Genomic DNA, 16,492 nt, shown 5'->3' with positions numbered 1-16,492 from the left:
AGGCCAGGCAGAACCCAGGGAGGAGGCTGTCGGAGGGTGAGAAGAAGGTTCCTCCTCTGCAGCAACGTTCCTCTCGTGCTGAGAGGTGGTGGAAATGCTGACTGTATTAGAACGGGCCTAGATCAAACATTTGGCATGCACATTCAGGAGAGCTCCGGAATTGTTAATATGCTTCTTCAAACATCCAAATGTCTTAACAATCTGCTCACAGAGGTTTTATTTAAAGACAGGCTGTGCTGCCACACCAGTGACTGACACTGGAACAAACCTCCAGCCAGGACAGGGCTGGTTGCTGTCTGTTAGGCACATCTCTGACCAGCTGGGGATCTGCCTGTCCACCAGCAGTAGCCATTGGGTTACAAGTGCGTCTCTCTCTCCTAGATCTCTCTGTTTTCTCATTAGCACAGAAAACAGAGAAGGGAAAAGGTCCTTGATGCTGGGATCAGCACAGGAACATGAGAAGGGTATGGGGGCTGTGGCACACAGCTGATGGGTGGGAGGGAGCCAGAGGATGGGAGGAAACAGTCATCACCCTGTCACGGAGGAGATGTTTGAGCCTTTTAACTCAATAAAATGCCAAGCTGCAAATCCCCCTGTAAGGGGGCTGTACAGGCGCTGGCAGGCTTTCTTCATCAGAGGGGCAGAAACGGGGCTCTGTGGGGCAGGGCAGGAGAGGTGCCCCCTTTGCCCAGCAAGAGCAGCCATGGGTTGAGGCTGGGTGGCAGAGCTCCAGGGCTGGCACCATTCATGCATCCCCCTGCCCAGCCACCCCGTGGGCTAGGAAGCATTTGCAGAGTTGCCCAGGCAGCCCCTGGCAGCCTGAGGGCTGCGTGTCCCAGTTATCTGACTGTTGTTGAACGGTGAGCAACTGCAATGCTCACCTGGGGAGAAATGTCTCGTTACAAAGAATGCTTAGTACCCTGGCATGTGTTAATTACTTTACAGCCTCTCGCCATAAGTAGTTCAATGTTTGCTTTTCTGGGGTTAAAAAGGCGAAGAGTTTAGAACTGGGTCTGAGACACACAGGAAGATGCCTGTCTCTGTGCAGGACTTGTACAAAGCAAAGCAGAACCAAGCATGATTTGGACGGACTGGATCTTGCAGATGGGGAAACTGAGTCACAGAATAGTTCAGCAACATTAAGTTGAGCTACACCCAAAATAGCACCAAGTGTGAGGATTACAATGTACTGGGTCCTTTGCTTGTAGAAACGCTGCTAGGGGATAGCAGGGACTTTACATACTTGCAGAGATTTTTCAATGGCAAAGTAGGAAAGAAATAAGAATTAATTCTTGTGGTTACTGACATTGCCATTTCTGATCAATGGAAATAACATCCCTGCTTCATTTCTTTACATAGCTAACATCATCATGAACCTCTTTGAGCACCATGTTGTGTTTAGATATGTAAAATACTGTGAGTCCAAAACCTTGGGTTTGAAGCCCAGTTTTGGAAATGGAAGACAGTTTGTGAACTGGGAAGTGCAAGTAGGATTGTGAGCAAAAAAGGTCAGGAACTTCTAACTTCACATGAATATTTTATATAAACCTTAAAGAAAAAAAATGGCATAAGGAACCAGATGGAAAAACCAAAACAAATCAATAAATACATCCTAAAGGACAGAACACTTCTATTTATGAAAATACTAAACCACGCTTATATGATAGAATAATTGAGCTGAAAGAAAACCTTATTACTTGCAAATTTGTATATGTGATGCAGCTGTGGGGAGACAAAACCGTTCTTGAGTGACTTAGATATATTTCTTCTGCTTTCCTCCATTTCTTTTAGGCCTTAATTAGAGCCAGATGTTTCTTATTTCCTTTCTTTTTTGTTTTCAAGTCTGAGTAAAGTGTGATGCCAGCAGTAAACACTATCTTTGACATTTTTTTATGTGTCAACTGCATCTAGCTGAGTTGGGATCACAGAACAGTAAAATTCCAGCAAAGCAGTGCAAGCTTTCACTTCTGCTGTCATTCCCATCGGGAGCGGGAAATGGGCATTACTGCTTCTGGGCCTGCCATACAGGAGCCATAAAATCCCAGTGTGTCTGAGAACATTGTCCCTGATAAATAACACTGGAGTCAGACCGGAATGCTGTTATACTATGAACGCAGCTTCCCCTCCCATAGTCTTAGAGTGCTGGGAGTGATTTCTAGTTGCTTAATTGCTATTCAGTTGTATAGATGTGCGGTCTATTTTCCATTTCTTCTTTCTCTCCCCAGTGAGGCAATGGCTGGTAACCACAGTATGTAGGTGTAACCATTTTTGCTCCAATTTCATGCCCTTACTGTGACATTGACCTCTTAGGTGCCATCCCCGGCAGAATATTTTGTCATTAAATGGCAGTGGTCTATATGCGAGAGCTTTCTTTCTGAATCAAATTGCAAAGTATGCTGTAGTATTTATAATTATGTTTTTCAACTACTTTTAGAATATATTTTCATTCTAAGAAGTGTTTAAAATATAGAAATCTGTGAACTGCAACCATTACGTAGCAATGTGTTAGAAATTGCTGCTCTGAAAAAGTCATCTGAGGACTAGTTTTGCCTTTTGTGGCAAATATTAGGCTTTTTATTCCCACATATTTTGAGCAAGCACATATTTTACCTAGAATAGATTTTAAAGGGAAGTGCCCAGCAGTTTTCCAGTTGTCTTTCTCCCTTTTAACAAATGTGCTGTTGTTGCACAGGCCTCGGGAGTCAGGCTTGTTTCCACTATTGCACATGCTAAAGGGCTTTTTGGATAAAAAGCTGTTCTGTTTTCTTCCACCAACTTCTGTACCAGTAACTCCTTCCCCACTGCTGTAGTTCAGAGGAAATGAACCATATGGGAGGAGGGCATTAAGGTACCAGATACACCAAAGTTTTCTAGTGCCTCAGTTTTAAGGATGAATGAACCTGTAGGATTGAAAACCCTTGATGCCAAATTTATTCTTAGTTCAAGCCAGGTTTAGATACAAGGGAAAAAAGGTATTTATTTACAGAATATAGAAAAAATACCACAGTTACTAAGCTTTACAGAGACAAAGATAATTTAAATGAGAGAAAGTCACATTTAACCCATTTATCCTCACGGTAAAACCTTAATAGGTTCCTTCCCTCCTGTCAGACAAGCTCCTCATCTTACACGTGTGCGCCTTTATCGGTGATGCCAAAGGAGTAGACCCTCTACAGCACAACCATTCCACACTACAGGCATTTTCACTCAACACTACAGGTATTTGTGGACTCTAGTTTTTTCCCAGGGATGCAGATGCCCATTAGCACTCAGACCACACAAGGTGCAATGCTGGAGAGAACCATCAAACTTGGTTTCTTGTGAAGGGACTCCAGATCCCACGCTCTGACTCTTCTCCATGGTGCAAAGCCTGGTGCTTAAGTTAGGACAAGTGGGTGAGGTCCAAAGCACTTTCTTGATCCAGACTAAAATGCTAGACTAAGCACACCTGGTAGAGTGGTCAGGGACTCAGGAACTCCAGGACCAGCCTTGCCTTTAAGATGCCAGCTCGGAGATGCTGTTTTTCCGCGAGACATCCTGTTCCTTGATTGTCCAGGGGATAGTGTCACCCTGCTTTCCTTTGGGCTACTGACTCCACAGCCCACTCACAACATTGAGTGATCTCCCTTGGGCCCAGGCAATACTGTTCCAAGACCAGGTTCTCCATATCGTGCACAAGTGCCTCCCTCCATGCCTCGTGCCAACACCAATGCAACTGTGAGGTCCTGAGTCATCTCCACAGGTGGAGACATATTCCCATTGTGAGCCAAGCTCCTGCCACACACTGAAACTAGTCTGTTTTACACAGAGCCAATGCCAAAGTGTGCATTTTACATGATTGCACAAATGGGATGGGGCATGCAGCCTGCCATTAGCCTTTTCTTGAGGTCAACCATGACAGTAAGCAGTCATGCCGGTGATGTGGTTGGAGATAGCTGACCCCAGCCCCAACTCCAGGGAATATGGTGACATTGGTACATTGGATTTTCTAATGCAAACCAGTTGATTCCCCAACTGATTTATTTAAAGCTACTCCTAGATTTTTAAAATTTCTGACTGGTAGTTTCCAGAAGCCTTATGCAACTCTTTCGGACTTGTGAGCAACCAGATGAAATGGGAAATTGGAAAGTGCTGACTTTCTTCCCCTTACCTGGTCCTGGAGAAATTTTGAAGTTTTCTTATGTACAAGTAAGTCCATCCCACCTGAAGTTCTCCATAGTTGACTAAAGACCACTCTCTGTCAAATATATAGCAAAGTGGTATTAAATTCATAGAATGATGAACGAAAGCCGTGGGACTGTAATATTTAATGAATAATTAATTTATCCCCCAAATGCAGTCTAAGAGTGACCAAAATCATTTGCTAATTTTTGCCAGATATGGTCCCTAGTTTTCATTTTAGAAACCGGTGAAAAATATGAAGAGGAAAAAATCCCTAATTGCCAACATTTCTTCAAATATCTCATTTTTTTTCTTTCAGAATGCATTTTCATCTCACAGCAGAAAAAGGTTTTTGTGTTTTTCTTTAAGGAGAAAGGGAACAAAGTCAAATAAAATCCTAAATGTTTTTATTATTAAACTTGCCCAAAAAAGAAAGAACCTGTCCTTGCAGTTGTGTTTACTTGTCTTGCTGGCTTCTCCATCACATATGACAGTGGAGACCCAATCTAAATCTGGGATCTCCTTTTTCTATAAAATTTGACCTTTGTGGATCTGTGAAGCTCTACTGCCCAGACCTTAAAAGTGTTGTTTTCACCTGTGTTGTAAATGACAATTAAATAGTAGAATCAAGGGAGTTTGACAAGACAGCACTGACCTTTTCTGAATTCGAGTGCAACTCATTCAAATATCTGGGTGGGCTACGACAGTAATAAGTCTATCCCACCCCATTCCCATAAGTGGTTATATTTTTTCCCCTGAAAACATGACAGACATCTTATATGAATAAATCAATTTTATTTAAATAAAATTACAGGCATATCTTGTCTATTATAAACTAACATATGGTTTTTCAAAGGCACCAATATTTAACAATAATTTAAATTTCTTGAGAGCAGCTACCTTTTTCTGAGTGGTGTTTATAAACTTGTCAGACTTCCCTCCACTCATTCAACTCAAGCAAAATCTGTCGCTAGTGAAATGCTGAAGGTTGTACCTTTTTCATTGTAATAGGTATGTTACTGTTCCTGGGCATCTCTTTTGAACAATTCTTGAGAACAGGTCAGGTGTTCTGCATAGTAAAAACCCACCCTGAAACGGCATGTTTCTTTCCTTTGTGGCACCAAAAATACATCCAGCACAAAACCCCACCATTGACACTCACTCTGCATGTGCTGTAAAGTATCAAAAATTAAATCCAGGAGACTACTGTTTCTTTGAGGCTTCAGGATCTGTTTTTCCTTGCATTTCTTCAAGATTAATAATGCAGTGCCAACTTCTCTTATGCGAAGAGTTTTTGTAATAAGGCTGCCCTACAGTTCTGTGTCACAGACTGTATTAGCCTGCAGGTTGGGCTTCTTTAAAGGCATCTTTGCTAAGCATGGTTGCACCAAAACCAGCAGATGTGTCTGGCAGGCTTATTCATCCAGTTCTCTGATCATTTACGGGGGATTCACAGCAGGGAGACAGAGGGAGATAGAGGTGATACCTCTCAGCAGGCTGAGTCCTGCTCAGGTTTTCTCCCAAGACAACACACAGACCTACCGCTACTGCTGGGCTAATGCCCGGGCACAGGTAAGGAGAGAGACAGAGCCACCAGGCTGAGGTGGCCACAGGAGGACCTGCAGCAGGCAGCCACTCTTCTGGCCATCGCGTTTGAGTACTGGCACTTTTTGTTTCTGAAAAAGCAGGTTTCTTTCAAAAGAAGAGTTTGCTAAGCACCCTCCACATTCAACTGATTTTGGCTCATCATGGCAGACTTTTGCAATAATCTCCAAGTTCTCTTTAATACCTAGCCATTGTCTTCTCTGCCCAGCACTGCAGAAGCTTTATACCACAGCCATGCTAAGAGGAAAAAAATTCTGCCCCTTAAAAAAATCCCAACAATTTAGAGACAAGAGTGATGTGGCGCAATAAAGGTAAGATTATAGTTGGGTGTCATGACATGCTGCATCTGGCCAATGTATTCTGCTGCGATTAACATGCAAGCTCCTCAGCAAAGCTGTGGATCTTCCTTCTGGCTTATGCCAGCAGAAAATCTGATTGCAATGGAACCACAGTAACGAAACTCAAGTCTTAGATTTGCAGAGCTGAGTAAATATGAATTAATTCAGAGTTTACAGTGAGACCACTGCAAAGCTGATACACAGACCTACAAAAATGCCATACTGTTACCGAGCTTACAAGAATGTCCTCGGACAGACTTCATTAAAGTTTGCCAAAATCTCCAAGGCTCTTCAGAGAAAGGCATTGAAGAAGGGCAAACAATGATTAAGAAAGGTGGTGATCTTTGGCTATGCATCTGCAGTTTCCCGTTTTACATTTCTAAACACAGAAATTTTGTCTGTGGGCCAACTATTCTTACTTTCCAAAGTAGATTCATCTGGATAATTTGACACCTGGATACAAGTGTCACTGCACGATACTTGGCAAATATCTAAAATATTTTTTTTTTAAATTGCCAACTGAAGTGTTCTAAGTAAACATATCAAAGCTCAGCCAATTTATCATACTTTTCTTCCTGCTTAGGTTATCCCTTTAGTTTAGAGATACAGCACCATAATATTTGACAGTATTAAATATAACTTATCAAGAAAAGCAATGAAGAAACTTGCATTGTTCCTGACTATGAGAAGCAAAGTACTTTCTGAAGATCTCCTTCAGAATAAATGACCTCCCTGATTTTGGAAAGGCATTGATAAGCCTGGCAGGCTTATCAATTATTCGATTCAGCATTAAGAGCATGTGCAGCTAAGGAAAGTTCTCCTAGAAAATGAGAAGGTAAAAAGTGGGTCCTGAAAATGAAGTGAATGTGTATTTTGCATTGAAGGTGAAATACTTTAGGAAAAGCCTTTAATTTATTCTTTTTTGAGTCCTGGGATCCCTTTGAGCTACAAACTGGTTTATTGCCTGTCTTTTTAAGTAATTGGTTTACTGCAATTAGTAATTTTATGCTACTCATTTTTCTGGTTCACACTGAAAAAATTCTAGGAGAAACTCAAAAGTAGAGGGACCACAGCCTATAGCTCTCATTCATCTGCCAGAGTCCAGCCCTGCATTCCCTTAGGAGCACCTGAAAATGTTCTAATAATAGAAGGAACACACTTTTGCAGCACCAAACCCAATCCACTGGTACAATTTGAACAGAATTTGTTGTCCTGCACTAGCCTGTTTCCAAAAATAACTAGAAAATAATACTTTTAGAAGGTGTTCTAAAGGGAAGGGCTGTTTTCTAGAATGATCACCTTACCACTGATGGATATGTAAAATGGCCCCTGGCCACCAGCACGCATTCTGGGCTCAGTCCTCTGGAAAGCAGAGCACACATGCAGGGGCGCAGCAAGTGTCCCCTGCTGCCCAGCTGCCCGTGCAAGTCTTTTGAAAGATGCATTAGAGCCAGAGTGACGCTTCACAGTCTGCCCCACAGGGGCAGTGTGCTTACATACAACATTATTTTCTGCTGTCTCTTGCCACGTATCAGTTATGTCCCTTTTAATGAGGTTGGAGCGCATCCCAGGCAACACTCAGCACTGAGGAGGGCACTCTGTTTTTCACTGAATCAAGATTTCCCTTTTCGTGGAGAAAATAAATGCAATTTTAAAAAAAAAATTTAAGTCATTCACTGCTGTGGGCAGCTGGGCATGGAGCTATTATGAAGGCAACATCTTCCCTCCCACAACTCACCATACAGCACTGCGCAAGCTGCCTGGTGATTGCAGGGGAGACACAGGGAACAGGATGAAAATCCATCTCATTCTGCCCACAGATCAGCATTACCTGCTCCTGACCCAGGTGCTGGGTCCAGTCACGTGTCTCTATGAACCCTGCTGAAATTCCACCAAATTCCACCAAAAGAAAGGAAATAACTTGGGGAAATAAACTGGCTTTGCGGCTGGGTGCTGCCCCACTGGTCACCCCTCAGCCTTTCCGGAAAAGAAGTTGCTCCAGGCACTGAGGGAAAGCAGAGTCACTTCACTCACTTCACTGCCTTTCAAAGTCAAATGTTGCAAAGAGGCAGGACTATCTAGGCATGAGAATGAATAACTGCAGTGGTTTTTGATCATCATACACCTCTTTTGTTCTCCTACTAAGCTTGGTAATATCTCTGCAGGAGTGAACACGCTACACAACTCTTCAAGGAAACGCTGAATGGGTTTGCAGTGAGTAGTTCTTTCATTTTAACACAAAGCCACAAGCAGAGACATGAACGTGTTGTACAAGACAGCTGCAAGATTCTGATCTTTTTATCCTAGAATCATAGAGTTGTCTAGGTTGGAAGGGACCTTAAAGATCATCGAGTCTTCCCATCTTGTTCTACTGTTTTCCAGGTCTACACAGTTACTTATGCACAGTCCCTTGCAGAGCAACAAACACACTTATTTGGACACCCTAATTTTGGAAACTGAACAGCCCGTTCAGCAGCAGCTGGAAAACACTTTGTTTAGCTTTTAATGAGGCAAACACACAGGCTTCATCATGCCACCTCATCCAGTCCAAGTCTGTCTAATATTAGTCTGGATTTCTTTGAAGTGTGCGATAAGCAAGGTACTAGTGCAACCACCACAAATTGATACCAAGCTTACCCTTTCCAAATAAAGATGTAGACAGTACTCGGGGGATGATATTTGCATAGCGAGCTGTAGTGAAGAATGAATAAGATGGCAAACAAATCTAGAAATGAGGTATCAATTAGTCTAATGGTAGAGCAGGTAAACTAGTCAAGCCATATTCATGCTAAATTTCATCTTCTGACTCCTGATCTCGTTCAGATGTTTTCAGTAATCCCATTTCCATGGACTGGGACTGTTTAACCTTTGAACGAACTGCCCTGAAAACAACAACAAAAAAAGAAGAGCTGTCAATAGTAACTCAAAGGCTTATCTGGCCATTTTTACATGGTAAAAAATTGTTTGACTCTTCCATCACATCAGGGAATTAGGATGATTGAAAACTTGAAGTGGGCTACTGTGGGAGACATCGTAAAGAGGAGCGAGTGATTTCCAGCAGCATCTGGGCAGAATTTAACCCTGGGCCTTAATTGTAGATACCTGCATTTTACCATGAGAGACCACTACAGAATGCAAGCATATATTCTGACATTAGTATGTGCTGCCTTTAACAATACCCCCTGTACAAGCTTGTTCCCATGGACACATCTAAGAGCGTACACCATAGGAAGTTCAATGTTGTGCAGGTATAAGACCGATAGCTATGTTCACTTGGAAGGGTACTATAAATCTGTGAAGAAGAGTGGCCAACCTTCCCACAGATGGGAACTCTGCGCAGCGTGTTGTGATCAACCTGGGGTGGGCTTGTCTGATGCTGCAGCAGTTGCTGTTCCCAGCATCCGAAGGGATGTAAGATTGCTGTCACCTTCTCTGTAGTTGGCATCCTTTACAGAACAAACCGGTTACCCAGCCTTGAGTGTCGGTGCCTTTCAGACTGAGATCCAAAAAGACATGGCACCTCCTCGGTGCAAAGCAAGACTGCAAGAACTACATATGGCCAAAATATGATTAAATGGGGCCATTAAGATGGTAGGGGTAAAGCACGGGGTGAGAAGCATGTTTAGACAGTGCAGGCAAAGGCTTGGTAAGGTCCTGCAGGTGGGACACATGGCCGAATCAGGCTCATTTTTACAACCAAATTAACTCTGCAGTTGTCAGAATTAGCACTGGGTGGCGAGAAAAACAGCTAACTTTAGAAATTAAGGGATGAAATTGGCTAGTGAAAAAGGAATCAGGTGTAGTCACAGGAAATTGCTAGCAATGAAACCTGTCCAATAATCTTTAAAGTTAAGTCATGAAGCCTGCTGACTAAGCCACTTGGAATTAGTAGAGATGAGGACTGGGAGAGAAGATCTTGTAGGGAAAAAAAAAGGTCTCTCCTCCCTCCAGCTTTTTATGCACTTACAAAAGTGGAAGACTACCAAAAAGAGTTCATTTTATGTGAGAAGCATTATGCTGTCAGAGCTGTACTTTATGAATGTTTCGCCCCTTTCTAGTGAAGCAATGAGTCATGTTGTCTCCATTGATTAGCAGTATCTATTCTTATTTTACCTTGCAAGACAATTACGTACTTTGTGGAAACCTTTTGATTTGTCAGTTAAGCTTTTATAATATAAAGTTCCTGCTAGACAAAATAGACAGATCTCCAAAGTTTTAGTGTTTCAAGTAACTTACCAGCTGACGATTGTGTAATTCACTGCAAGTATAAGAAAAGCAAAGGCGTAATGCCAGCAATAACACATGGTCAGGAACATCATATTAGTATGATCCATCTGATTCCACTCTGGGCTCCCATTTGGAGGATAAAGCACAAAACCAATCTGTAATAAAATAAAAGATATTTAGGAAATGTCATTTGATGTATGTCCTATGCTGTATCACATATTATCCTACCCATCGCAAGGCAGACATTTCATTTTCTTATAGTGCTGATTATTCCTGTGATTATTATTAAAAATAATTTCGCAGTCACACTCAGATGAAATGTATCATTTTACAGTTTTGTGCAGAAATGCCTTTGAAGATGCAGAGCGAGTGCTAGAGACCCTCTACTCTTGCAAAGTGAATTAAGGAGCCGACCCAACAAGTCCTGCATCAATCACAATTGCGTACTATAAGGAAAGGGACTGATGCTCAGCTGCTTATGATCTGAACCACAAGCACATCACCAACCAGCAAATCTGCCCAGCCATTTGCACTGACTCACTTCTTCCCAACAGCGTCTGGGAATGCATTACATGGTTCAGAAGATGAATAATAAATTAATAAATAAAGGCAAGCATAAGTCTATTTCTTGTGGGTCATGCGGGGAATGGGTCAGGTTTTGAAATTATGTAAAAAAGGAGCTTTCTCACCCAAGGCTATAAGTTCATGTGAAATCCATAGCTGATTTGTTTATTCAGAGCTGGGAAAGATCGAATTCAGATTAATGCATAAGCTGGGAAACTAGTAAACCCGTGGCTACGCAGGGGTCTGCGTTGACAAGCACCAGTCCTCTGTACTGCCTAATACCAAAAAAAAGTCACCACTCAGCAGTTTAGCTGAGAATTTAGGAGCTGGGAGGAGGATGAGAGGAAGGAGGAGGGGAGGAGTGCATTTTGCATTTCCATGTAGAGAATTCAATGAATGAGGGTGTTGATGATGCAGAAAGAAAGTCCCTTCACCTTTTACAAATTTGTCATGCTGCAGACAGTATGTGGTTTTCAGTCACACATATGGTTGAAGTCTGATGCGGTTGTGAAAAAAGTCACACTTAAATGTCTTGTATTTTTAGTTCTTCATTTTTTTACTTTGAAACAAAACCCACATTGTCTCCAGAGCTAAAGAAATAACTTGTTCTAAAATTAGACTAGGCAGACAACAAAGAATAAATGGTTGCATCTAATTCCTCTTACGTAAAGCTTCTTAAATCACCAAAGAAAAGTTTACAAACAAGAAAATAAAACACCAAGTGCTGCAGCACCAGGTTGCTGAGCCCACTTATAGAAAAATACTGCTGTTTCGGAGGTCTGTTTTCTTGCCAGAGCAAGTATTTAAATATTTGATTTGGTGCTGAGTGTCCAGTTCTCCTAAGGAACAGCAAACGTTTTTATTAATCGTGTCTGGCCAGCATATAAAAAAGGGAAGCCAGTCTAGACATGCCGGAAAGAAAAAATCACTGGAGTGACCTCAGTTCTCCACTATAAGATGAAACACACATCGGCACTAGCGCTCCTATTTCTTTGTTATAAGATCGCAGCGATTCATCAAATTCTGTCTCTTGTTTGACAGCAGAGAAAGGGTCACTATCAAATATCTATTAATTGGATAGAATCACAAGTAAGTGAAGGCATGGCAGCTACAGTTTGAAGAGTCCTTTTGGGAGCCACATCCCTGAAATATAAGTGTTTGGGCCGTTTCTTCTTCTGCTCGATTTCCCAAACACTGGAAAAGCAGGAGGTTTTACATCACTCAGTCTCTTAATGCAACTTGGGAGCTCAAATACCTTTCAAACCTAGGTTGCCACTGTTGAAATGGCAGCCAATTTGAAAGATAATTTGTACTCTTGTTCAATATATGCTTTTCACGCAGTGTCAATGGGCGCTTTGCCCCACCTATCCAGCTCTCCGCTGGGCATTTACTGACTGCTCCGGCAGCTGACGGGGATGGGGACTGACTTTGCAAAGAACAGCATAAGTTGCTGGGCTATAACATCACTGCCTTTTGGCTGGAGAATTTTGAACGGGGTGTTACAGAGATCAGAGGGGATGTTAAGCCTCAAGGGAGAGCTCAACAAAACCATCTTAGCTTTTTTATTGATTCAAATAAAAGACAGTAGAAGTAAAATGGCTTCTTGGTCTGTAAAACAGAGATGATAAATACTTTTGTCTCTTTAATGGGACATTAAGAGTGCATTGTTTTCTATGAGTCCTTTGAGGTCTGTGTTTAAAAGGCATGTTATATCACCTGTGAAACATCTGCAAAAGGGTAAATGACAAATTTTGGTGAAGGAAGAAATTCCTAAGGCAGAAAAGTGACCTACCTGCCAGAACCAGCTGCCTTGTAATATGCAGAGGCTTGTGCGGAGCATCTCAAGCACAATACTGCCACGGAAGAAAACTTCCAGAAATATGCAAACAGCTGCTCCAAAGATCGCAAATAGCAGTAACTGATGAACATGAACATCCAGCATGGCTCTCCCATGAAGATGGTAGCAAAAGAGAAAGCCTGGAATAAATGAAGTGATGAGTTAAAGATATCTTCTTGCCTTGTAATCTCCCTGCATCTGCTTTTAGAAAACAGTGAACCTTTAGCATTTCTCTTTATGCCAGTATCACCTTCTCAGTCGAACTGAGAATGACTTTTTAAGACTGATGCCTATGCACTGCGTACTCTTGAGCTCAGAGAAGGAAATTGCATGGAAAGCTGCAGCTCTGTCACCTTTCGTTTAAAACATATTAACAAAACGTCTCATTCGTCTGCCTCTGCAGTGTAACAAGAGGGATGCTATGAGATATACTACATGTACAGAAAAAAAATTGAGAGTGTCTCCAGTGCAATTCCAACATATGATTGATGTACAGGTAAATGCACTCACACTGGCTTTAGCTAACAAGTTGCACACCATGTCAGTACATACATTGAAGTACATGCCTGAGCTGCTGAGCACTTACCCAAAACAGGCTTGTGCTGCTACTTTCATAACATTTCTGTTGCTACTTGAGCCAGTTAGGAAAGCACAGGTACACCTCTACGATGTGTGACCCTGCTCTGGGCTGCAGTGCAGACAAACACTCAGCAGCTTAAGGAGGATCAAGATTGATATTTTTTAAGCATTTCAGGTTGTTAAGTATCCAGCTCCCACTAAGGCTGATTTAAGATTCCCAGACCAAAGATTGATACCCCTCTGCAAGTTTCACACGCGCCCCTGCAGGGAGAGGTAAACTGACCTTCAATAAACACTGCTAAGGAAAGCATCATCCTGTCCATGGCCACTGGCAATGCGTTGGTCCCATGAGCCACAATGTCAACCAACCCTGAAATGCCATAGAAGAGGTACATGGTGGCATGTTGCCAGTTCATCAGGTGATCCCAGTGCTTTTCCTCATAATTATACAACTTCAGATGAGGTCCATCGGGAACAAACTGCTCAGCCACCATTCCTGTGCATGAAATGAGAAGTATAACTATTTGTCCTGGTGCTTAAGGAATAGACTGATGATAAGTCTTTATATAAACAATAGAGGCAACAGTATATCCCCACATAGCATAACACCAGTCAATTTGGGGTTTAGTCTGGCTGCCTGAGGATTGCTCTGGGTGATTGCTTTGTTTTGCTCCCTTCTGCCCAGTTCTGCCATTCCCAATCAATTTTTTAATATATTGTTCAGATTCAAGTGAAAATGCACAGAAGTCTCAAAGATATTAATTTTATATCAATTTTCAAGAAAACAGGCAGTGGATAGAGGAGAGATGGAATAAGTTGCTTTGCTGAGGGAAGACCACAGAGTGAGCTCAAACATATATTAAGCATCACATAATCTGGAGAGGAGAAAGCCAGAGGAAACCAGGCTTCAGGTCTACTCCTGGTGGGACTACTTGCATGTTGCAGTTTCCAGCAGTGAAAATGGAGACAACTATTCTATGCTGCTTTTTTTGTTAAACAATTGCTATTGTAGTAGTCCTCTGACTGAATTTCTCGGCTGCCTTTCCCAGTAGTTCAAACATGAGTATAACACATGCTAAAGTTCCCAAAAGAAAGATTTACCATTTCAGTCCCCTGCAATAAGCAATATGCAGAGTTCAGACTCTTAATTCAAAGGGGATTTTTCCTATAAAGCCATAAAAGGAAATCCCTCCACCGTGCAGGGTTATTAAAAGTCCCATGAGAATGTATACCGAGTTAATATTTGAATTGCTGCTCCACTGCCTCCCTTACCTTGGCCCCTCGGTGTCTTGCTAACTAGCTGCAGTACTCCAGCAAGGGAAAAGCTGCTTTTAGATATTTTATATGATCAATGAAGTTTGGGAAGGGTTTAAAATACATTATGCTTCTAAAACATTAATTATATTGCTTATAAAGGGTGGGCCAGCATCCTGCTTTATAAGTAGATAAGCGCTTTATTTCAAGTTTTCCTAACACAGAAACAAGTTTTGCTCCTTTTTCTGCTTTAACTGTTTGTCCTTGCCAGGCTTTCTTGTCCACATTTTTGACTGGAACTGAAATTACCATGAGTTAAAATAATACCTTTTTGTTTCAGGGTGAAAATAAAAACACTAGGTGAGTGTTTTAGCTGCCCAACTACCTCTAGACACTGACTGGGAGATTTGTAGGAAAGATGTCCCCACTCACACCTCAAAATGAATGCTATTATTTAGGTTTTGGTAATTTTATAAGGCATATCAAAGTGGATGTGTATGTATGTATATATATGTATGTATACACAACATTCCTTCAGGGCTGACGTACCTTAACTGATACAATTGCCAGAGAAGAAGGAAAATCAAGAACAAGATTTTGGCACAGCCTGCCCCTTGATTAGAAAGCAGGCAACTCTGAGCGTCTAAAGAAGAGTAGTTAGGTAGAATCTAGAAATTCTAAAAATTGAGATGCTTTTTGACTTGCAAGCCAAATGTGCTGATCTCCTCAGGTCCCCTGTTATTTAGCTTACCTACTTTATAAAGGTAAATTGCTAACATACAGCCTGCTGGAATGTGAACAAGAACTAGACACCTCCAGTCGACTGCACAGCTCACTAAACCATCCCCGTGGGTTTGTACCCAGGCCAGTCAGAAGGAGAAACAGCCCCCTGCTTCCTCCCCGTTGCAACAGTCCTGCAGCAATAAGATCTGGAGTTCAGTCTTTCTTTGTGAATATTTTCACTTTTGAATGACATGATTGAAGAAGCATCTGCATTTACATATTTCATCAATAACGCAGTGGAGACTACTGACATCTGATACGGCTGGGTACAAAACAGAAAAGAAGCATCCCCACAGCCCGGTGCTCCCAGTCTGCATGTGAAAGCCGCTTGCCTAAATACCTTATCTCCCCCCCGCGAAGTAGTGAACAGCATATGAACACTCAGATGGATCAGCTGTGAAGTAGTCAGGAGACCTCAAAGAAGCTCCAGAAGAGCACTATGCATGGAAAACATGTTACAGTCGTAACTCTGTAATTAATAGCAGTGGCCCCATTAGTTCTTAGATTCATGGTGTTTAAAGGACAAAATACCAAAACACAATGAGATATGTTTTATCAGAGAACAAGATTTTTAAAAAAAAAAAAAAAGTGTTAAAAGGCACAGCCTTTTTGTTGTCTGCCCCAAGTCCACCTTACTTACCAATCAGGGCAAAGACAGCTTTGATGATCCCCTCAACAAACTCCAGGCGCTGAAATCCTGCTCTGGAACCAAGGTAGCAAGCATTCTTGTTTTTTCGACAGGCATACTTCAGTGGATACTTCACTGACCACCATAAGCCAAAAAGAAGGAAAAAGCTTCCAGGGAGGGCATGCCCTTTGAAATTGCCCATGGTTTTCTGCTAGGCGATATCTGAAAGTGAAACAAATGCAGGTCGATCAAGGGAATAGTAGAATTCTGTGGGTTATAATTTTAAAGTATCTTCTTGCATAAATCAAAAGGGTGTCACTGAATTAAGTGCTCACACTTTATTTAAAATGAAGTGCATGTACTTATCTTCCCTGGCTGTTCAAAACACCCAGCCAGTCTCCCCAGTTTCATAGCTTTGCAGAACAAGAGTATGAGACCCAACCGCAAAGCAGCTGACCTGAAATGCAGAGCTGGCAGTTGGCATGTTTTGGTTCTTTCACCTTCAGAGAGGGTTTT

At 41.9% G+C, this 16,492-nt stretch overlaps 1 protein-coding gene across 1 annotated transcript; it reads right to left on the bottom strand.

The window, feature by feature from the left end:
• Nucleotides 1–4,940: 4,940 nt before the first annotated feature.
• TMEM45A (transmembrane protein 45A) lies at nt 4,941–16,198 on the bottom strand. Its single transcript, XM_074152720.1, has 5 exons — nt 15,989–16,198; nt 13,595–13,807; nt 12,688–12,872; nt 10,341–10,486; nt 4,941–8,986 (listed from the first exon to the last, which is right to left on the bottom strand). The coding sequence occupies exons 1-5, from the start codon at nt 16,176–16,178 to the stop codon at nt 8,893–8,895; spliced, it is 828 nt and encodes a 275-aa protein (XP_074008821.1). The 5' UTR covers nt 16,179–16,198; the 3' UTR covers nt 4,941–8,892.
• Nucleotides 16,199–16,492: the final 294 nt, after the last annotated feature.

Source organism: Numenius arquata, chromosome 1 (genome assembly GCF_964106895.1).
Source record: "Numenius arquata chromosome 1, bNumArq3.hap1.1, whole genome shotgun sequence".
In the NCBI taxonomy this organism is placed as follows: domain Eukaryota; kingdom Metazoa; phylum Chordata; class Aves; order Charadriiformes; family Scolopacidae; genus Numenius; species Numenius arquata.
The sequence above is the reverse complement of the archived record's forward strand: the minus strand, read 5'-3'. Positions and strand labels throughout refer to the sequence as shown.

What these genes read in the sequence shown, in the direction of transcription:
- TMEM45A (XM_074152720.1), bottom strand. Translation starts at nt 16,178, where the DNA reads ATGGGCAATTTCAAAGGGCATGCCCTCCCTGGAAGCTTTTTCCTTCTT. An exon ending in CTTAGCAGTGTTTATTGAAG is followed by an intron (nt 12,873 to 13,594) that starts GTCAGTTTACCT and finishes CATTTATTCCAG; the next exon opens with GCTTTCTCTTTTGCTACCAT. An exon ending in AATTACACAATCGTCAGCTG is followed by an intron (nt 8,987 to 10,340) that starts GTAAGTTACTTG and finishes TGTTGTTTTCAG; the next exon opens with GGCAGTTCGTTCAAAGGTTA.